This window comes from Branchiostoma floridae, chromosome 16 (assembly GCF_000003815.2).
Source record: "Branchiostoma floridae strain S238N-H82 chromosome 16, Bfl_VNyyK, whole genome shotgun sequence".
Classification (NCBI taxonomy): domain Eukaryota; kingdom Metazoa; phylum Chordata; class Leptocardii; order Amphioxiformes; family Branchiostomatidae; genus Branchiostoma; species Branchiostoma floridae.
This window is the reverse complement of record NC_049994.1, coordinates 6,333,939-6,357,315: the sequence shown is the minus strand read 5'-3', so window position 1 is coordinate 6,357,315 and position 23,377 is coordinate 6,333,939. Positions and strand designations below refer to the sequence as shown.

Below are 23,377 nucleotides of genomic sequence, written 5' to 3'. Positions count from 1 at the left end.
TGCTATGGACCAAAGTGATAGTCGTGCAACATTGTTCTGTCAAAACTATTACCAGGTTGCAGCCAGCTTAGCGGTTGCCCAGTTCGGCAAAGAAGTGGCTCAAAATGCCTCCAAGTTCGACTGGCAGAACTTCAACAATGCAACGCTTAAGAGACTCTTCCATAGCATCAGCAGCCTTGGAACCGCAGCTCAGCAGGACCAGGCGAAGCTGGAGGAGGTCAGTGTTGCATGCAGATATATACAAATCCGGTAGATGTCGTTCGTGTCAAGCTGACTGTCGCCATCTTGTTTTTCAAATGTAGTAAATTTGAATACTTCTTCACACGAATGATTCTATGAAAAGGTAAATAATAATAGATACTACATGTCATATTGTATGCAGAAATATGCAAATCCAGCAGATGTTGTTCGTGTCATGGTGTTGGTCGCCATCTTGGTTTTCTAACCGTTGAACATAGGAATGTCTTATGATAATATTTCATCCGCATGAAAACTACATTAAAGGAAGCACTTATGATTACTGCTCCTTTTTGCTCCAATCAAAACTGTAAAATATACTTTCCAGCTCAACAATATAATGTCTGAGATGGACAACATTTATTCCACTGGGAAGGCGTGCGAGTATGACGATCCGTCAAACTGTATGGCGCTGAACCCAGGTAAGGTCATATTTTAATACGGGGCCTTGATGGGCTGCTTGCGGAAACGACTGAAAGTATAAGTGTAAGTGAAGAAATATAACGTCACACACGTTGTGCTCGTGATGATCATTTCTTACATTTTGTGTGTTTTGTGTTTTTATGTCATACTGTTCCCACGCGTTATAATTACCAGCCCTGACACCGGATTGATCCTGAGATACGGTAGACAGAAAGAGTGAGAGGAAAGTTTATAAAGGAAAGCAAATGAAGAGATTCCAAGGGAAAGGGGAGACCGAAAACAAGGATAACTCATAGGGGAAAAGCCTGATACAATGAAAATACGTATAAGCGGTGCCATTGGAGGTGAGAGGGGATATAAATAAGATTGACATGAACGCTCTTCAATGCTCAACGCCTTACCTATCAACATTTTTTCTGTGCACAGATTTGTACAGTTGTCTGGCCAGCAGCCGTGACTACGACCGGCTGCGGTTCTGCTGGGAAGGCTGGCGGGACGCGGTGGGAAGACAGCTGAAGGACAAATACTCACGTTTCGTGGAGCTCAGTAACGATGCTGTCAGTCAAGATGGTAAGATACTGATTTAGTACTTAGGTACAGATGTAGTTGTAGGGCATGTGGTCTTCAAATAAGCGCAAAGAATGTGATTGCCTCCAAACATGGCAGTAGTGTCTATAACTGTTAATGAATTTGTCTATCTCAAAACTACTAGCGTTATGCAGCCACAAACGTTTTACACATATGTTGTGTTCGCAAGTTTCTAGATGTCTAATGCTTGTGTAACGCTACAGTAACTGTATATACTACGTATATGCTACTTAAATATGCTTCGTATGTCACATGAAACTGTGTATCCATGCAGCTCAGAACTGGGCAGACACCGGTGCGTACTGGCGCTCCTGGTATGACATACCTGACTTTCAGGAGCAGCTTGAGAACCTGTACAACCAGCTCAAGCCTCTGTACAACAACCTGCACGCTTATGTCAGGAAGAAGCTGAGGGAACAATACGGAGAGGACAAGATCAGTGCTACAGGACCTATCCCTGCACACGTGTTGGGTAAATACATAAAACACAATGTAAAAATTCAGTATTTCAAGCCTTGTATACTGCTTTTGAAAAGACAATTTAAGAAAAATCCATTGAAGAGGTTCGTCAGTCACGTATGTATACAGTATACAATCTTCTTCCAACAGTGACTGCTTTAAAGGCAAGGTACATATCTCCAAATATTCGATGTCCGACAACACATCTTGATCATCACGGAGAATGACCTAGACTCGATCTCGCGAGAGAATACGAGACTAGGCCAGGCTTGCGTAGATCATCTGCCCCATCCCCCCGCCTCCTTGCGGCGCGGGGTGAAGCTGAACCGAAATGAGGGTTGGGAGCTGCCGAAGTCCTACCTATCCCTACTCCGCAAGGGGGAGGGGGCAGATGATCTACTGTTTTTCCCCGTAATGAGAAACTTTAAATGTTTGTACAATACAGGTAACATGTGGTCTCAATCTTGGATCAACATCTACGACCTTGTGGAGCCTTACCCTGGCAAGACCAGCCTTGATGTGACACCAAAGATGAAAGCAGATGTGAGCAGTTTCATTCTATCTAATCTTATAGATGGAATGTTTGAATCAGACCAGTAAATCTTTATTCATGACAACAGTGCCTCTTTGCTACCTTCAGAGTGCTGTTTAAAACTTAGCTCGATTTACACAACGCTAATACGATGACTATGGGAAGCTAATAAATGAGATTGCAATTGATAATAGAACTTGCCAGTAGCATGTACTTGAATGCTAGAACAATCCATAACTCATAGCTTTCTTTCTTCATCAATATCTTATGTGCAAAGTTTAACGTAAACAATAGCATCTGGAAGTTCTAATACTCATTAATGTCCATGTCAGGGATGGACAGTTGATCGGATGTTCCGCACATCAGACGACTTCTTTAAGGACATGGGTCAAATCGAAATGCCGCAGAACTTCTGGAACAACTCCATGTTTGTCAAACCCGCAGACAGAAACGTGGTCTGTCACGCGTCTGCATGGGACTTCTACAACGCTCATGACGTCAGGTAGGTCATGTATGAAAAATGCATTTAAGTTCGCGGGGATTTAATTTCGCGGTAGCGGGAAAGAGGACTTTTCGTGGTGGTTTCAAGTTCGCGTTGGCACCACGTACGATAGTCTGGTAATGCCATGGAAAAATGTTCGCGGTGGCTTTAAGTTCACGGTGGAGTGGTCACCGTGAAAACCGTGAACATTAATCCACCGCGAACATTTCTGCATTTACAGTATCTTTTTGAGCTTATACCTGTATGAGTTGAAGCCACAGAATGACATATTCTATGGCTTCATTATATCATATACCTGTCGAACTTGAAGAGCCATCACTGTAATTGTTTTTGCACACCTCCTTGTTGCTAATAGCATCTGAGGCACAATGTTTACCTTCTATCTACTTTGATTTAATTGATGAGTAACGCTTCATTGAACCAATGGTGTAGATGGTAAAGGTAGCACCCACCTCCTTCCCAACAAACAGCCAAATGATCCAGATGTTCATATTCACTCGATGTTGCATGTTCCTTCTCTATTGTCGCAGTAAATGTTCTGAATCAACACTATTATAACAGAACCTTTTCCAAAATTAAGTGTCTTAAACATTCCCTGATATGTTAAATGTTTCCTCTCACTGACCTATCAGCTCGATGGTGATAGTGATTTAAATAGTCATGAATGTTACTAGATTTGCTTCAAATCATGATTCTCTGAAAGTAATGACAAATGCTATGTCTGGATACAGGATTAAGCTATGCATAAGACTATGATGCCTGCGAATGATTGATTGATAACAAACGTTATGTCTGTATACAGGATTAAGATGTGCACTAACATCAACATGATCGACCTGGTCACCATCCACCACGAGATGGGGCACATCGAGTACTTCCTACAGTACAAGCATCACCCCGTCCCGTTCCGGGGTGGAGCAAACCCGGGTTTCCATGAAGCAGTGGGAGACCTGCTGGCACTGTCCGTGTCCACTACGAGACACCTACAGAGCATCGGCCTCTTGGACACAGTGGAAGACGACAATGGTAGGCCCAACAGCATAGATCTACTTCTGTTGTTGGTCATATAGTAAGGTTCTTTAGGCACAACTAAGGAGTACTTCCAACGTTTCTATGTCTATCAGACACCATCATCAGGGTAAAATGACTGGAAACTACTTCTTGCTGCTACTTATAGCCGATGTAGGTGGCGCTGCAGCAGAAAGAATGCCGTCTAAAACGTGGCTCAGCTTGTATTCCCCCTCGTCTCTGAATAATTGCCAACCTGATGAAGTTATTTACGGTTCTGTTGTTGTTATGTTTTAACGGGTTTGTTCAATGCAAGGCCATTTGACCTCTTCATGGCAGTGAACTAATGAAATGGATGTTAGAAATTATCATGCTAGTAGACACCCGTAAACACCTAGTTCTGAAGGCTTGTAGATTGTGTAAAGGAAGGGATTCACAACAGTTGCCATCAAGAAAGCTCTATATTTTGGCAGTACAGTAGATGCCAGTTAATTGCCAGTCAGTATTTGGCCACACATCCAAGAGATGTAATGACCGCTCCCTTGCAGCTAATCTCTCTGCTGACCTTGATCATACAGTTCAATGGGGCAAAACGTGGCTTGTGACCTTCAACCCTTCAAAAACAAACCTTCTTTCGTTCCATCATAAGAGATCCGATCCGAACCTGCCACCGGTCCAAATGAGTGGGACTCTACTTAAAGAAGCCCAATGCTTTGAGCGACTCTTGGGCCTAAAATTTACACCTGATCTTAAGTGGAATTGTTACATCCAATCCGTTGCGAAGGAAGCTGGGAAAATGGTGGGCTCTTTGTACCGAACCAGAAAATATCTTACCCCCTCTGCTATTCTTTATCTTTATAAAAGTCAGATAAGGCCCCAAATGGAATATTGTTGTCACATTTGGGCTGGAGCCTCCCAGAACTCCCTGACCTGCCTCAATAGAGTACAAAAACGGTTAAGGAACATTGTTGGCAGCGACTTATTCGCCACACTACAACCATTGGCCCAAAGGCGTGATGTAGCTAGCCTAGCACTTTTCTATCGGTACTTCCATGGTAAATGCTCGGCAGAACTTCATTCACTTGTGCCTTCAATACGAACCTTCACAGCAAGAACCCGTTTAGCCACTTCCACGGAAACAAATCATCCTTTTTTCCTCCACAATCCACCTAACAGGAGGAAGTTCCACGCTCAGAGCTTTTTTCCTAGAACAACATCGCTATGGAATAAGCTTCCACGGACTTGCTTCCCCACAGAGTACAGCCTGAAACTGTTCAAATTAAGGGTAAACAAACATCTCTCTTCACAATTCAGTAACGTAACCCAAAACGCTTGAGTGGCTCCACGAGCCTTGTTTTGCGGTGACCTCAAAGTAAAAAAAAAAAAAAAAAAAAAAAATTGCACAACGGATTACGCACACTTCTGTTAACTGCACGAAAGCCCAAAATCCCAAACCGGTGCGGTCCTGCTGGGTAACATCGCATTATTGCACCATACGGATAATTTCACGAAATACCCTGGCAAATAGGCTGTGCAATTAAACGGCTTCTACTGTATGTCGAAAGAATCTGTTGCTGTAAAAGGACTTTGACATTGGTAATTGAACAGTGCAACCATGTATAACGATGTGAGTTACAGAAAAAAATCAAGTATGGCAGAAAAGTCAAAGGCTGTCAATGGAGGGACACGTAGTGTAAGATCATGGGAGCATGGCCACGAAAGTACGAATAGAAAGACAGGTAGGCAACGTTTTGCCTATGAGAGAGGGGGTCTAGTTTTGATTCCAACTGATAGCCAAATTCTCAGTTGAATGCGGCCCAATAGTTGGAGACAGTCCTTCGGGGCGACTGCCCAAAGATGAGAGCAATATTTTACACAGGGCGGATGTCAGGGATGATGTATTTGTACTGATATAGTGTAATATCAGGAGTAAGGTAATTACTGGATCTGAGACGCTTGCACACTTTAAATTTATACATGCAAATTAGGCGATACATTCTCTATACCTTTTCTATGCATGAGGAGTCTAGAAATCTTGTGAGAAGTCAAGACGCAGGAGACGGAGAGTGTCCCTCTGTTCTTTTTGATTGATTGAGTTTGATTGAGTTTATTTTGCACTTTAAAAAATGATACATACAGAAAATTATAGAATACAACAGAACGTGCAAGGGGGGAGAAAAAAGCCATGTGGCTTATACAAACTCTCCCCCCATCAAAATATACAAATCATGATACAATTAAATGGTCATGAAGATTATACATCGAACAATAATAAACCAAGTGAAAATAATATAACTCAGTGATCATACACAACGTTACAATTAATCTTAACATCAAAAACTGAAATTAGACAAAACTAAACATGATCAACAGATCATAAAGAAGTTAGTCAAAATCATACAATTAATCATGCTAGCAAAACAAAATGAAAGCAAATACAGATAACCAAGACAATGGGTGCAAAGACTGCAAACAAGCACCAAATACACGGTATAATACTAAATGATAATTGAGCATAACATGATCAAAAACAAGGAAAAAAACAAATCAGGAGTAAATAGTTGGCTTCTCTATAAGGTTGTTTTTCATACGTTTCTTGAAAATGGAAAGGGACTGACAATTTCGTGGGGAAAGACTTAGAGTGTTCCATATGGATGGGCCTCTAAACATTATAGTAAATTGTGTTAGGTTCGATTTTGTTTTGATAGGTCTAAGACTGTTTTGCTGCCTTGTACTGTGATTGTGAATATCTGCGTTGTACTTAAAAATGTCTTTATATAGGACTGGTAAGAAAGAATTATTGTGAATAACTTTATGGACGAAAATGGCTGACTGCAATTTGTTTATGTCGTATACTGTCAAAATCTTCAGATTGTGAAAAAAAGTTGCTGAATTTGCTATAAAAGAGGCGTTTGATGCAATTCTAACAAAACGTTTTTGTAGTAGGTGCAGTGGTTTTAGTGAGGTAGTGTAAGTACTAGCCCAGATTATTGCAGTATGTTAAGTAGGGGTATATCAAGCTGTAGTAAAGAGTCATAAATATTTTACGAGATAGGCAGTTTGCGACTTTTCTTATGATACCAATATTCTTAGCAATTTTCTTACAAATGATGTCTATGTGAAACTTCCACGTGAGTTTTTCATCTATAACGACTCCTAAAAACCGTGCGTTGCTTACCTGTTTAATGGGTTTATTATCTATGTGTAACTTTGCCATTTCTTTACTGTATTTCTTATTTCTTCCTGTGAAAATGATGAAATTTGTTTTGTCTATATTTAGGGATAACTTATTTGACTTAAACCACTGATTTAATTTGCAAAGTTCATCGTTAATTGTTGAAATGAGTGTATCAAAATTTTTATGTGACATAAAAAGATTGGTGTCATCTGCAAATATTAAGGCGAAAAATTTGTCTGATATCATGGGAAGGTCGTTTACATAAATCAAAAATAAAAGAGGTCCTAGTATGGAGCCTTGCGGGACACCACATGTAACAAATTTCTGGGACGAGACAAAACTGTTATTAGAAACATACTGCGTTCTCTCTGACAGATAATCTTTTAACCATTTAAGTACAGAGCCTTTGAAACCATATGTGTTGAGTTTGTCAAGTAGAATGTTGTGATCAACTGTGTCGAACGCTTTGGATAGGTCAAGGAATATTCCAATGGTGAATTCTTTATTTTCCAGGGCTGATGTAATTTTTTCTATGAGTTGTATAAGGGGCATATAAGTAGAATAGTTTTTCCGGAAGCCATATTGATGTGTATATAGAATATTATTGTCATCTAGGTGCTTTAAGATTCTTTTGTACACTACTTTTTCTAAGATTTTTGAAAATACGGGTAATATAGATATGGGTCGATAATTTGTAAACAGACAGGAATTTCCAGATTTGTAAAGAGGAATAACTTTGGCTACTTTTAAGTCAGAGGGTACTTTACCGGTTTCAATGGAAGTTTTAAAGACATAAGTAATGGGTTCTACAATTTCTGATGCAACCTTTTTCAAAAGTGAGGCATGGATTTCATCTTTACCAGGTGCTGCATTTTTTAAATTAAGAATTATGTCAAGAATTTCCGCTGTGCTGGGGGCATCGAACAAGCTGATGGTTGGATATTCATTTTGCAGGTAGGATAAGGGAGAATTGTCAGTTTTGTCAATTTGTTTTGCCAAAGAAGGGCCAATATTCACAAAAAAATCATTAAATTTGTTGACTATGTTCTGCTGATTTGTTATCTCATCTTCTCCGTCCATAAACTTAGAAGGGAGGGTAGGACTTGCCTTTTTTCTGTTAAGTAGTTCATTTATAAGTTTCCAAGTATTACGTATATCGTTTGACACAGTTGTAAACCTATCCTGATAATATTGCCTCTTAGACGAGCGAATCAAACCATTGAATTTATTTCTATACGTTTTGTATTTTTGTAAAGTTGTTGGTGTGGGGTTCTTTAAATACTTCCTGTAGAGTTTGTTTTTTCTTTGACAAGAAGATTCCAAAACCTGAAAATCGCATACCAATTGCAAGTCACCTACCTGATTAATCCTCTTCATCCAGAGTCTGACATCAACTTCTTGATGAGTATGGCCCTGGACAAGGTTTCCTTCCTGCCGTTCGGATATCTGATGGACCAGTGGAGATGGGCGGTCTTCAACGGCTCTGTCACCCCTGAAACCTACAACCAGGAGTGGTGGAAACTCAGGTCAGAATCACACAGTCTAACAAAACTAGGACAAACTTCTAACTCACATACAACCATGAGTGGTGGAAACGCAGGTCAGAATCACACAATCACACAGACCAAGGAGGTTAAAGTATTCTCCAAGCAGAGGTTAGTGGGAAAAATCTTGACCTTTTCCTTTCATCAATTTTTTTTCGACCGGTGTTCCCACCAAAAAAAAATGATGAAAGGATAAGGTCACGATTATTACCACCAACCTTTGATTGGAGAGTAGTTTAAACCTCCCTGCACAGACCTAGGAAAAAAATAACAATGACTGGTGGAAACAAGTCGAACCGCAGACCATAATCACTCTGTAGAACAGTACTAGGACAAACCTTGGTCCTTATTCACGTACAGGTCAGGAGTGATGGAAACTCAGGTGTAACTGTACCTATCCTTACCAGTTCTTGACAGTATATGGTTTCTCATACGTTTTTTTACAGACAATAGGAGCTACAAATGTTCCAATAATATCCCACTACTGCACATTAATAGGCATTTTTCCATCCAGGACTCGTTACCAGGGTATCGTGCCACCTGTCCCGAGGAACCACGCCAAAGATTTTGACCCTGGATGCAAATTCCACATCCCTGGCAACACCCCTTACATCAGGTCTGCTTCTTGTAGATTATAGTGTATCAAAGCCAGTAATGTTTTTGGTGTGAACATTTTCAAATGATTCCTGAGTAGCACATTAAACCTGTAACACATTTCTGATTTTGTAGCCTATAGGCGTTGCGTTCAAAACATATATGGTGCCATGAAGATCCCATATGACGAATACTATGTGTGTTCCGTTAGATAATCTATATATCTACATGTATCTATGTATCTATGTATCTATCTATCTATCTATCTATCCATACTAAGTCTATTACGTCTATGTATATACAACATGTTAGCCTTTAGATTAGAGCAGACATATTCTATACTGTTCTACACTATTTGTTTGTCCCCATTCATGTTAACTGGAATTAGCAATCAGTCAAGAATTTGCAAAAAAACTATCATAATTTATGGAGTAGCTGGAGTATACTATATGGAGTATAAGAGCGTACAATACAGTTGAAACCAAAACCACGTGAGATAGACCATAAGCTTATCTGAATTGTTTTGGCTATAGGTACTTCGTGAGCTTTATCCTTCAGTTCCAGTTCCACAAGGCCCTGTGCGATATTTCCGGACACACCGGTCCGCTGCACAAGTGTGACATCTCTGCAGGACCCAACAAGACGGCCGCTGGGGAAAAATTGGCGTGAGTTTCGACATCATATACCTGTAAAACTTCATGGCAATTTTCTTTTTGATTGAGAAAACATAGTCTAGACATCCAACAATGGCAGCCAGAAAGCTGAATTGATGTCAGACTTTACAACATCTTAAAATCTACGTACAAGATGATCGACAAACAAATATTTAAAGAAAAGCGTGAAATTGTTGATCAACCTAGTGATGTCTGATATGTATGGCATTATTTCTGTAGCAGTCAATATTACAACGTTATAAGTTCAGTTTCATAGATGAATGAATTCGGCAACTGTTGGATGTTCTCTCGCATGGGCGGCAGGTAGTGTGAGTACAGTTCAGATGATAGAAAGGATTTGAAAAAGTTCAGAATCCCCTTGCACTCCTTTTTGGTTAGACCACCTGATAAACATCGTTTACCATTCATATGCTTCGACTCGTATTGATGTTTGGGTAACGTTTTATCGAACTAATTCTGTGGATGGTAACGATACCCACCTATTTCCAACAGCCGATTGCTCCAGATGGGATCCAGTCAGGAGTGGCCGGAAGCCATGGAGGTGATCACCGGTGGACAGAGGGTGATGTCTGCTCAGCCGCTCGTGGACTACTTCCAACCACTCATCACATGGTTGGAGCAACAGAACCAGGGAGAGATACCCGGTTGGGACGAAAGCTGGACTCCTCTTTGTGAGTACAAAAAAAATCACGGGCGCGGGTCTTAGTGGCAAGTGTGCAGATGTTGTCACACTGGCAGCACCAAATCCGTGCTTTTTGTGGCACCTTTAGACAGATTAGCCGTGAGGCTTGGTGGGCGTCAATCCACCGTCATGGGGGCATGGGCATGGCGAGTACCGAACTCAAGACTTACTGATTCTGATTCCAGCGCTCTAGCCGTTGCGCCACACAGACACCCCATGAGTACAAATCATGATTAGAAATTAACTTTTCTTTACATTATGAGGACAGAGTTATATTTCATGAGATTTGTACGAGCTTAGACTGTTCGAAAATTACATTTACTTCTCTTGACAAATGGATGTCATGAATACATATCAGAAAGTTTTATTAGAGTAGAATTTTCCCAGACGGCCAACTCTCTTAACCTCTCTAAAAGGTTAATGATTTAGGGATAAAACACAGGTACTTTTTTACATCCAACATTGTATATTTTCTATGAATGGCAGGTTTAAGATATAAAACTCATGCGCCCAACCCATTGTGAGATTATTATACAGCCGTGGTGTTATTCTTATTGCTAAGGCCTAGGCTAACATACATTGACCAACTGCACGTGATGTGGGGCTTCGGGTTGAGGACCTTAAGAACGCTATGGGGGACAGAGAAGTCTGGAAGGAGAGGGTGGACTTGGTCCGGGCAAGCAGCCCGCGATGATGATGATGATGAAGGCCTAGAGTCGCATAATTCAGCATATCAGCTTGCTATGAAAGAATGTGTTTTCCTTTTCCCTGCAGATGACTGTGAGGCGACCGACGGCTTCACCTGTGCTGACGGGTCCAAGTGCATCCGGCCAGGGGACCGCTGTGACGGAGTTAACGACTGCGCTGATAACTCCGATGAACAGTATTGTACTGTCGGTAAGAGAAAACGCGTTGGTTCGTACATTCATCAGTTAATCATTCATTTACTGAACTGAGATGAACACGTGAGGTCGCGTGGCGCAATCGGCAGCGCGTTTGGCTCCGGCCCAAGAGGTCCCGAGTTAGAATCCTGCCGTGTGTACGCACGATTTCTCAAAACAAGCTAAATATACACACTCGTATTATGATACTAACTATATCTAAAGCATCAACACAGACTAAACACAGATGTTTTATCTTTTCATTCAGAATTGTTGATTTTCTACGAAAGGTATATTTCAGATATAGAATGGCCAGGCGCCTGACCCATTGTCTGCCTAGGCTTAGGTCACAATTGCACGGGTGCAGGGATGTAGCCCCGACTGGGCTCCGAAGCCACACATTTGTCCCGGTGGACTGCCAGATACCCCATGGTGTTCCCCACGGGTAGTTCACGGCGGTTATTTGTTACCGGGTCCCGAGTCTATTTGAAAGTTGACATAAAATCAACCCAGTGCCTTGCCTGGCCCATAAATACCTCAGAAGCCGCAAGGTGTCCCACGGGGCCACGCAGGGTATGTGTAAACAACAGTCCGTGAACTGTCCGGCAGGGTCCCTTTATCCAGATGGGACCTAAGCTTTCTAGGGCAACCCTTGTATCATTTTATTACAGGCAAAGGCCTAAACTAAAAAAATCATAAAGTGGAAGCTTGTCAGCTTGCAATATGAAAGAATGTGTGATTCTTTTCCCAGATGACTGTGCCGGCGGCTTCACCTGTGCTGACGGGTCCAAGTGCATCCGGCCAGGGGACCGCTGTGACGGAGTTAACGACTGTGATGACAACTCCGATGAAAAGAACTGTCCCGCTGGTAAGAAAAAAAAAACTCGTTCGTTCGTTTATCATTTCAGTCATTCACTGTCCTTTGAGTACCCACATTGTACTGTAACTATACCATCAACTCATTTTACGGTAAATGGATTTCATTGTGATTTCCAGTCAACGGCTCACGTGTTTGTGGATGAAAGTTTTTTATATGTACAATTCGCATTACATTGTCATTCTTCAAAATCAAAACTAAAAAAAATCAAAACTAAAAAAAATCAAAACTAAAAAAAATCAAAACATTTTCTTCTTTAAGTTGAGGTGGTCACCTTCATTTTGATGATATATATTTCGACGAAGGCTTTGCTACCATATTTTCAGTACACGTTTTATATAAGGTTGTGTGAACTTGAATAACAATAGTTCAATTCGTACAGTGCACGGTTTCCATGACAGTTTCTTCTAAAATCAAAATAATTTCAAAGATTACGAATTTGTATCATAATACTGGTACCATTAATAATGATATCTTAAATCTACAGCTTCGGCACAGAGTGTCACCGTTTCCATGGCGACCACCTTCATCTCAACTGTCGTCTGCATTCTGCTCGCAATTCTGAATTAGAGACGTAATTTCGGCTTGTCACATAGTAGAAGCCGCTTAATTGCACGGCCTTTTTGCTAGTGAATTCTGTGCAATTATTCGACTGGTGCAAAAATGCGAAGTTATCTAGTTGAACCACACCGGTTTGGGATTTTGTGATTCCATGCAGTTAACAGAAGTGTGCGTTAATTCGTTGTGCAATTGACAGGCTTCTACTGTACTAATAAAACTACTGGTATCATAATTCATCTTTTGGTTCAGAAAAGATATGCAAAACTAACCTCTCTCTCGAGTTCAAACTAGTTTGAAGAAATGTACTTTAAGTTAGATTTTTGTGGTGAGTCAGGATTACTTTAAATAGTTACTTCTTATAGCCTTTCATGATTTAATTTTTTTTCATTAGGTAAAGCCGGTGTACAATATTCTTGACAATCGTTAATAACTGTGCATTATTATAGTGATATATTTGCATGACGATATCCCAGAACAATTTATCAATTCTATAATGTAAGCATGAGTTATGGGGCCATGAAGGTTTGAACTGAGTCCGGACATATTAGTATAATGATATTTGATGTCATCATTCTTTTTTGGGGATGCATTTTATTTGTTTTGTTGTCTTCATTTTCAACCGATCACAAATACAACGAGAGAAAGGATGCGTCAGTGTCCCAAAATAGTTCATTCTGGAATCACAACTTTAAGATCTGCCCTTATCGTAACTTTATTTGTGTAATTTAGCCTTCTTTCTAGTACAGTAGAAGACGCTTAATTGCACTCCGGATCCCCATTTGCCAGCACATTCAAATTATCCAGATGGTGCAACAAAACGAAGTTATTCAGCTGGACCGCATCACTACGGGGCTTTGGGATTCCGTGCAATTAACAGAAGTGTGCAGTTATCCGTTGTGCAATCAACTGGCTTCTACTGTATTGGTACATTTATAGACCAGCCCTTTAGCCTAGACAGATACGTTTCAAAATGTAAAATGGTCAAAATTAAGTTGTTGAAAATTTACCAATAAAACTTGGTGGCTAGACTTGAACACTTTTGTTTCTAATATTATATTCATTCACCCCGTTAGATGTAGGCAGGGCTAGCAGCTGTAGTATCTCGATTTTTATTAAATCATCATATTGCCAAAATGTACTATGATTTATCCACATATTGGAAAGCCATTAGTTGCTACCATTGCGGAATATAGATCATCTCTTTAAGCTAGTAAGTACGATTTCAAGAAGTCAATTGCAACATCACTGTCAAGAAAACAAACTAGACTCTAGCTGATGACGGAAATCTCGTACGTTTCTTTCTGTTTTCCAGTGTAAGTTTGGTATGATAGTCATATATTTGAGCGGTAAGCTGTAGCAGACTAAATAAATCATAGATAATAAGAACCACAATGCACTATTCATTTTTTTCACACATATCCCCCATTGAAAACCCAACGATTACTACAATTGCAAAGGATAAAACATATGTTACAAGTATGCTGTTAAGTAGACGAACTTTTGTATCACGTTCACGAATATAAATCATATATGTGATTTGAGTGACACTTATTTTCATGGAAGACATACAAGTCGTTTGACCCCGACCAAGTCCCAAATAAGCGTAAATAAACATGTTATTATATCTAGGCCTACTGCACCTTGTCCTTCAATTAAAACAATTCCACTGACTGTCGTTGTACGTCTTTATGACTTAATACAATGATCATGAGAAGCACATTTGGACATTCTTGTGTAAGTACAGACTTAACAGCCATGCGTAACTATTGTGACAGGATTATGACGCGGCAAACTGTGGCACGGACCACGAGTAAAAAGCTCAAACACATTGATGTTTTCCTGAAGTCTATTCCAATCTTCACTTTTGTAAACGGATATAAAATTGAATGTACGTTATGATAACCTTACCCCCTCCTTATTCCCGGTGATTTGGTTTTGCACTGTTTATTGCTTCTCTTAAGACGTCTGATACAGAAAATTCCTATCAAAAGCTCAAGTCACCTTCTTTTATTCGTGTATTCTAGAAGAGTCCTAGCTTCCCATCTAGCTTGTCACCTACCACCTATTCCCATCCCAACTCTTCGTTTTTGTTTTGCTCACGCAGCCATTTTTCAAGCGGTTCGAAGTATTTCAAGATGGCGGATGGGTCGAGCTTATCCTGTCCGGTGATCGCCTTCATGGCTTCTGGCCACGGTTTGCTCTCTCCCATACTCAGCATATTTCTGTAAGGAAAATCAAAATCATTAAATCAAAACATAGTATAACTATCCACACACTTAAAACACACTGGGAACACACAGATTGGGAAAGGTCGAGTTTTGAATGTAGAATCTTCAACAAGCACTCAAAAATTCATTAGTCCACTTTCCAAATAAAAGTCTCTTTGAATCTCGTACCGGCACCGTGGAGATCTCACGAAAAAATCGACAACGAGGCTGATCCTGGCGCTTGAATTTGACATGCCAACATCAACTGCATGCAAGTTTGTTTGTTTCGTGGAAAAGGACTATTGAGGAAATATTTCAGTAACATAATTATAGCTGTTGTGGCATACGTCATATCAGAAATGATATATCAAAAGAGAAAAAGAAACTATTTCAATTGACACTAAACCATAAAGTTCTTTATGTCTTATATCAAATAGCTGGTTAAAATACAGTAGTGCCAACATAATTTTTTGGGAATTTTGACATTAATTTCAATGCTACACAAAACTGTAAAAAAAACGAAAACGACATACAATAGAGAACACTATTGGTCAGATTATACTAAAAGAGTTAAAAATGAAGAAACGAAGAATGTTTACTTTAACTTGGCGCCAGCTTTCTTGGATTGGTAGATGTCGCACGTGTGTAGAGGACCGTCATGCCCCGCCTCCTCACAAAGCGCCTGTTGGAATTGGAACTGGGCGACGAAGCTGAAAAAATACCTGTGGAGAAAGTAGGGAAGCAGGATACTGGTTGGTTCACGATTAACGTCAGTGTATAATAAAAAAACAAGCAATGTATAGCCCTTGCTGAAACAAAAGACAAAGGTGCAATAGCGAATGGCATGAATGAAAATGTGAAAAGTCACGCGGTGATCAGGTGACAATCATGTAGCCATCACGTGATCACGTGACAATCATGTGACCATCACGTGGTCTCACCTGATATAGGGGGTTCCAGAGGGGATGTGGTATTTTGCCCCTGGATCAAAATCCTCGTCCGTCCTCTCTACCGGTGGTTTGATACCCTGGTACTTCATTCTGAGAATAAACAAAACGAAACGTTAAATTTGACGATGCAAGCCATAAAGCATGTTAATATGGGCTCTAGATTACTGACATCATATCCCTTATGCCAGGAATTCCACTAGGAACCGTCCAGTAACATGTGTTAATTATGAAAGTTTTATCTTTTGGTTTGGCCCACACAGCCAGGGCTGACCAACTAGCCTGTGGCTCTTACGAAGCCTGTAAGGGCTAGAAAGTTCTGACTTTTGGTGTTTCTCTCTAACCTATCAACCCATCAGTGCCGTGATGCAATACACATTTTTGATTTGTTATTATACATGTAAATTGAGTGTTCATTAAAGTTTGATGCCCCTTACCGTAAATTCCACCACTCTGTGTTGAACTTGTCTGGTGTGATGTCACCGCTAAAAACTCGCCATCTCCACTTGTCAATCAACAGCCCAAATGGCAGGAAGGCAACTTTCGACAGAGCCATCTTCAGTAGTTCGTTGATTTGAAATTCTGCAAATTCCACGTCAAAAATGTAACCAACAGTTCTTGAACTAGTTTAATTGTAATATCCAACACAAAAATTGGGCTCGCACAAATTTTCGACTGAACGGCACCAATCTTTGTCCAGGAATTAACAATTCACTGCTACCGTGACGTCCTGTTATACAGATAGAACACGTGACACAGTGAGCAGTGGATCATTAGTTGCAGGAAGTCTATGGTGCCAACCGTCTCCATGAGTCCAATTTTTGTGTTGGGTATTACAGTTAAACTAGTTCAAGAATGACTTCTACCAACACTGATGAACTTCCAAGTTAACATTTCTGTATTGTTTGACAAGTATTGATTGACGTTAGAAAAAGACATTTATTCTAGATCAATGTTCATATGGTACTTAAATACATATATGGGATTTTCATATGGGATCTTGATACTTACCGGTACCTTGGTTGCCTTCAATATTTTGGAGCAGTCCGATTTTCTTGAGATGACCAGGAGTATTCACGGACAATGCTATAGTATCACCCACTGCCTCATGGAACCCTGGGTTCGCGCCGCCACGGTACAGAGTCTTCTGATCCTGGGAACGAAAGGAAACAGTGACGTCATGCGTCCGCCATTTTGATTTTAGCTTACTAGGTGAATTCTCACCAAAAAATTGCAATTACATTTGTACTAATACACGTAATATGGAATAGATGTAATAGATGCAAGTGCTAGATGTGTAGAATGCTTAGTCACTCAAAGACATAATCAAATCAATAAATTAATCCTTAATTGTGATCTTAAATGTTCTAATACAAGCACTTAGAAGCGGATAGGCTTGAGAGAAAGTGGTGGACCATCAAATGAACGGCTCCTTCAGCTCTGTTATAGGGAAATACTACTCAGATTTGTGTAATGTGAAAAGTGATTCTTAATTGTATGATTATAATTCTGTGACCAGAAATTTGTCATAAATGTGAAATTCTCGTCAACGTTACCTCATATGTTAGGAAATATTCAATATGTCCCATTTCATGATGGATCGTCTGCAGGTCTTCTTGATTTACCTTCGTGCACATTTTGATTCTGCGGAACACACAAGGGGAGGTTTGTAAGATCGAGATGTATTTTCAAATTGTTTTTACTGAGTAACTCTGGACACGGTCGGGACCTGCAATTTCAAAACTTACCATCAGGATATAAAACAGCTTTTTGCACCGTCACAGGAAAAAGGAAGGAGAATTCTTGCCTGGTTAGATCAGTTTTGTAACAGGCGAGTCTTGATGTAGCACGTCGAATATTAGTCTATTTGTGGTCCCGTCAAATATTGGTCTAATTGTGGTCTCTTTCCAAATTGTGTTACCGGGAATGCAGTTTTAAAATTTCTTTACAAGGAATGCTTCAGTTGTTTTTGAGTCAGTGTGGGTGTTAGTGTGCATGTGAATGATGTAGCTAGCCCACACTGCTGGTCGTTTTTCACTGTGTCTCTCAAGCCTAGTCCTTTTCTGTACATTTGTGTGTTATATGACGGTGTACCTCGTATGTCAGGTAATATTCGACGTGCCCCATCTCGTGGTGTATGGTCTGTAGGTCCTCCTGGTTCACCTTTGTGCACATCTTTATTCTGTAAAATTCACATAAGATCAATAATCTCGCGACATCTTGCGAGAAATGGCAGTCCACTTCAGTCCTGTTAAAGCTTTTAGCAGACATTTCTGTCTGCCATGTAACGCTAATTTACCTTCATATGCAGGATAACCTATATCCATTGTTACTAGTATATCAAACTGCATTTTTTTCTTCAAATTTTGTGGAAGCCTATATCTGTTGTCAAATCTAACTGAAATATTTGTACTTTCCGTCTACTTGATATCCCTAAATGACCTGTTTTTAAACGACGGACAAATGTAAACCCACGAATAAAGATGAAGCGTTAATTGTGCGAGACGTGTTCCACCTACAAAGGAGATTTCGTCAAAATCTGAAATAGCTAAAATAAGCAATGGCTTAATATATACAATGTAGTTCAAAACCGCATTCCCTGGACTGCGGTTTTTTAAAGTTTAGAGTCAAACCCTTCCCACCTGACGTCAGTGTCGCCGGGCAGGTGGTAGAAATCCCAGGCCGAGCCGTGGCAAACAACTTCCCTGTCATCAGGTCGAGTTATCATACTCTTGTCCCAAAATGTCTGCAACATAGATTCATGACGTTAGACATATTAAATATGTTCTCCTTTACCTGACGTCGCTGTCGTGATAGAAGTCCTCTGCGGAGGCGTGGCACACCACTTCTCTGTCTACTGGCCGGACGATCATGCTTTTGTCCCAGAACACCTGGATAGGATGTCAATGGACTGTTTGGAGAGTTCGCTTGTCAAGGTAGTGCTCAAATCTAGCTACTTTACCCTCATTATGAATTCTAAGTCTAGAATGGATATGTAGCTTTTCAAGGCAAGAAATGATACGTTTACTGGTCTTTCTTTCACTGTTTTATACTTTTATTAGACAGAATCGACTTAATAAAGATGTATACAAATAAAAATAACAGTTTCCCACCTTTCTCCCGATTTTTAATTGCAAAGTTCATATGACCGACAGATGCGCTGAAAAGGGCCTCAATCTTATGTTTTGAGCGAAACCACAGGGGCTAATATATTATGAATGGCATTTTTTCAAAAGTCTTTCTTGTCTGTTTTACACTTTTATAACTGTTGCATATTAAGCAATGAAGGGCATGCATTATACTCATTTCTTCCGAAAGCGTCAATAATGTATTGAAACTTCGAATCTACCGGTATGCATTGTTGCGTCGTTTAATTAAGAAAAGGCCTTAGTTTAGAGCAATTTACTGTGACTTGTTTACTGTCCATCATACATACCTGAGGCATGGGACGTAGACCAATGGACACGAAGAACGCCTCCGCAGTTTTGAACATGCGCAGTGGGTCGTATCCTTGTTCTACCATGGTGTCGCTGACGTCGATTGCCGGTTGATCCGGAAACGGCACGACGATGTCGTAAATGTTGTTCCACTGCTGAGCCCACATGTTTCCTAAAGATAAATACAACAAAACATATCGTTTTAGATTCAAAATAATTGCCAAACCAAGAAATAATTCAATCACCATCGATCGTAAAATGATCTTACGGTGGGCGCCATAGACTTTCTGCAACTTATGACCCACTGCTCACTGAGATAGAGATGCATGGTCGGACATCGTTAATGGCACCTCATATGAGGATGAACTGAACTGAACTGCTTACTGAGTCACGTGTTCTATCTGCATAACGTGACGTAACGGCACGGGGTTAGAGGGAGGGAGGATCAGCATTCAATGGATGAAATAAGAGAAAAAAATATTTTCATGGCAGTCAATCATAGCCCAGCGAAAATGCACCAGCCGTTATTATGAAACCGTTGCACAACAGTGTAGAGTAAACGCATATTCCAATAGATTGCGGATAGTGAAACTATTATGATGATGAGCATGAAAAGTTTATCTCTTTCTAAGTAAAATGTTTTAGGAGTTTTAAACCAATACTAAAGTCACGTGTTATCTTGGTCACGTGTCCAAAACAATGGGTCATTCAATATGAAGAATATCACAGATTCGGACAACGTGTAGTAGTTTCTTTTTCTCGACCATACTCAAAAGCTGTGTTCCAATTACAACAAGTGATTGGTAGACTTCAAACAAGAACAAGACCATAGCATTTACAGGTCAAAAGATATGTAGATAAAGCGAAGTTCTGCTTCAGTACCAAGGTCACACTCCTGGTGTGGGGGGGGGGGGGGGCAAAATTAAACAACATCTATCCACATACCAAATATCATTACAAACCATCCAGAGGATCTAAAGTTATGCTGGCCACAAATATGAGGCAACACAACCAGACAGACACACACACACAAATACACCTAAAATGTATATCTCCAATTTTCATGAAGGTAATAAAAATCGTACCAAACAAGTGCGCAGGTATATGCCCTGTTGTTAGCACCTTGTCTTCTCCATACGTCTCAGACAGTTTCCTTCTGACGTAAGCGTGGAGCTGGGTGTACAGGGGTTTCACCTTCTCCCAAACCCCGTCCACCATCTCCTCTAGAGTGTCGTTAGGCATCTCGTAAGCGCCCCGCCATATGACGCCCTTATCGGCATAACCTAGATAAAACAGAACAGATATTGCAACTTCTTGTCGACTACTGGCAAGCTCAATAACCTTACTACTAGTACATCGAATGGATGGATGGATGATTGATTAATTGATTGATTGATGAATGACGTACCATTTTCTTGTGCTCCTTCGTTCATCAGCGCCACCCACTCTGCGTACTTGTCTTTCATTGGTGGACCAACAGCATCTCGCCAGCTAAGCCACGCCCACGTCAAACGGTCGTAGTCACGTGACTTCGCTAGTATCCCCTCCAGGTCAGGGTCCAGCTTCAGGCATGTGCCGCTTGGTAGACACGCGGTGCTCGTGCTGTAGATCTTCTCAAGTTCTGTTCCTATCTCCGCTACTTTCCTGTACATATAAAAAGACATACAATCAGGCAAGCCCTTGACAATGGACCCGACAAAGAAAGTCAAAGCTAAAGGGATAGGGAGAGAATGTCGCACTTTTTATACGATTACGTCCAAATTCAAATGAGTATGGTGTGAAAAGATACACTTTTCTGTAAAACTTAAAATTTTCGAGGTGGTTTCATGTTCACGTAGTTATTGTGGTAACCATTTTACAGTGAACTTGAGACTGGTTATTTCGAATTCATTGCTGACTGCATCGTGGATACACCATTTTTCTCCCTACCGAAGACGCGAAGTTAAATGCATCATAAGAATCAACGAAGAAGGATACATAATCAAACGGCAAGCAAATAATAGTCCATATTAAAGATAACGTGACATGACGTACCGTGTTTTTTCCTCGTCGCTTGAACTTCCTGACTTGGTAATCATCCCAAACTGGCGCTTGACGTCATCCGAGAACCCGGATGTATCGAACCTGCAATCACACGAGATATTATGGTTATACAATTAGTTCATACTTAGATAATACCAGTCTTGCAATTAGCTTACATCGCTACATTATAAAATATATTTCCTTTTCTGCTTATCTTTGTATTGCATATTCATTTCTCCATACTTTCTATTAAACACAATTGACAATATGACACAATTTGTTGTTATTTTTAACCATTCCTTTTTCCCCAACGCTAATTCACCTTTATCCGCGGGGTAACCTATATCCGAGTGTTTAAAAACGGATATTAGGTCAACAGACGGTGGTTTCAAACTGAAAATTTTCAAAATACAAAGATGTATTGTAGTTTGTGTCCCCAAATGCCCTGTTTGTAAAAACAATGGATATAGTTTACCACCACGAATTAATGAGAACTAACGTTACATATTGAAATTTTCTTACTTCTTTCCCTCCTCCATCTTTTTTAGAGACCACTTCGTGAGCTCCATCGTCACGTCCACAACTTTGGCTGCGTTCTCGTCAGTGATGTTAGTTGACTGTGCCCAGTTAGCTTCCGCCTGAATATGTGAGCATTCAAGAAATGCAACTTCATTGGTTTATCTTCATGGAGTTTGTTACAACTTTCGAGAACAAAATTTGAGGGGAGATTATAAGGGAAAAGGAATTAAGACGCAGACGCTGGAAATTGTTGGGACACATTCTGCGTATGCACAAAAACAGACACCTCATGACTCCTACTCTCCAAGAGGAGCGCCGGTGTAATTTTTCCGACTACTACTATATCTACGCGACTCAACCTTTGCTTGGAGAGTAATGTCTCCCTCAAATGGACTCCTTAGGAAAACAGAGCGAAACAGAGGCAGGCCTCTAGGGACCTGGAAAAGGACTACATAGTAGGGGAGATGAAGGAAGCACGAAATTAAAGGCCTGGCTGGCATTGAGTTAGATGGATGGCCCAAGATAGGAAGGACTGGGGTAGTTCTTCAGTGCCTTATGCTCCATGAAAGGGAGCGATGAGGATTAGATAGGTAGGTAGGTATTAGGGAAAAGTACTGTTGGTTATAGTGACGGTTATCTCACTGGGCTGTGGTACATTCGCGGTGTCGGTGCGTTCTAAATTAGATTTGTGTTATTCTTTTTCCGTTTGTAATAAGAATATCATGCAAAACGTACAAGTATTACTTAAAGACAAAACACAAAGTGTTCACGTGTATTCCTTAACAATTCTCTACTATAAGACTATGATATTTATTTAGTATTAGTATTGAATCAACATACGTATTAAATTTTACGATTGGTATCATATGACCTACACATGAAAATGTTTATCAAAACCTGTTTAATGTTGGGAGAGCAAACCGTAAAATTTTCGTTATTGCATAATAGAGGTTAACACTTATTACATAATAAGCTAAAATTGTTATACAGTAAATATAATCGATCCTTATTCATTTACTTACAGATTTCGCCTGCCGCTGCCGAAGCTCCTCGTTATATTCTTCCAGCCACTTCATAGCCTTTTCCTCATCTGGTGTGCTTTTCAGCTCTGCAAGAGAAACGATTTCTTGAAAGTATTCCATACAATCATCAAAATGATCATTAAAAAGTTATAGTGAAAATAGAGTCATAGAGAAGAATTCATTTATGTACGTAGTGAAACAGTTTATTGAATCTCTTCTGAAAGATATACAAAAGTGTGTTAATAGAATTATTGCAATGGCGACGGTTTTATTGCTTATAAGTGTCAAAGATTGTTGTTTTTCATACGTTTTGATATTCGTATTCCATTCGCCTAGCGATGAATGTTCATAGGCATTGCTACTGCTAAAAGGGGTATCTCATGAGGCGTCGCCGAAAATGTACAAAGTTATGTACAGGATGGATTGTCGAGCAAAGGGAAAATTGTAACGTTAAATGGGATACTAGTGTTTTTCTGACGAACA

The 23,377-nt window shown here is 40.2% G+C and overlaps 2 protein-coding genes across 9 annotated transcripts in view; one reads left to right on the top strand and one right to left on the bottom strand.

Annotated features, from left to right (window-relative positions):
- The window catches only part of LOC118403506 (angiotensin-converting enzyme-like), a 20,984-nt gene extending 6,508 nt beyond the window's left edge, over positions 1-14,476 (top strand). Inside the window, exons 12-25 of the mRNA XM_035802231.1 lie at positions 56-217; positions 566-659; positions 991-1,230; positions 1,523-1,720; positions 2,153-2,250; positions 2,572-2,741; positions 3,544-3,767; positions 8,309-8,453; positions 8,986-9,087; positions 9,599-9,730; positions 10,232-10,410; positions 11,196-11,318; positions 12,054-12,170; positions 12,667-14,476. Of these exons, the coding sequence (XP_035658124.1) occupies positions 56-217; positions 566-659; positions 991-1,230; positions 1,523-1,720; positions 2,153-2,250; positions 2,572-2,741; positions 3,544-3,767; positions 8,309-8,453; positions 8,986-9,087; positions 9,599-9,730; positions 10,232-10,410; positions 11,196-11,318; positions 12,054-12,170; positions 12,667-12,749 (2,067 nt within the window). The 3' untranslated portion in view covers positions 12,750-14,476. The remainder of the gene's footprint in view (positions 1-55; positions 218-565; positions 660-990; positions 1,231-1,522; positions 1,721-2,152; positions 2,251-2,571; positions 2,742-3,543; positions 3,768-8,308; positions 8,454-8,985; positions 9,088-9,598; positions 9,731-10,231; positions 10,411-11,195; positions 11,319-12,053; positions 12,171-12,666) is intronic.
- LOC118403314 (angiotensin-converting enzyme-like) overlaps positions 13,834-23,377 on the bottom strand; it is an 18,941-nt gene continuing 9,397 nt past the window's right edge. For 5 of the 8 annotated variants that reach the window (XM_035802003.1, XM_035802006.1, XM_035802010.1 and 2 more), the window contains 13 exons: positions 22,895-22,980; positions 21,876-21,991; positions 21,366-21,455; positions 20,740-20,975; positions 20,417-20,614; positions 19,331-19,503; positions 18,537-18,640; positions 17,989-18,076; positions 16,906-17,047; positions 16,332-16,476; positions 15,889-15,987; positions 15,547-15,669; positions 13,834-14,962 (listed from right to left, as the gene is read on the bottom strand). In XM_035802003.1, the coding sequence (XP_035657896.1) occupies positions 14,803-14,962; positions 15,547-15,669; positions 15,889-15,987; positions 16,332-16,476; positions 16,906-17,047; positions 17,989-18,076; positions 18,537-18,640; positions 19,331-19,503; positions 20,417-20,614; positions 20,740-20,975; positions 21,366-21,455; positions 21,876-21,991; positions 22,895-22,980 (1,760 nt within the window). In that variant the 3' untranslated portion in view covers positions 13,834-14,802. Of the gene's footprint in view, positions 14,963-15,546; positions 15,670-15,888; positions 15,988-16,331; positions 16,477-16,905; positions 17,048-17,450; positions 17,539-17,988; positions 18,077-18,536; positions 18,641-18,690; positions 18,786-19,330; positions 19,504-20,416; positions 20,615-20,739; positions 20,976-21,365; positions 21,456-21,875; positions 21,992-22,894; positions 22,981-23,377 lie in introns of all 8 variants that reach the window. The other 3 variants (XM_035802008.1, XM_035802009.1, XM_035802007.1) reach the window with 3 other exon arrangements.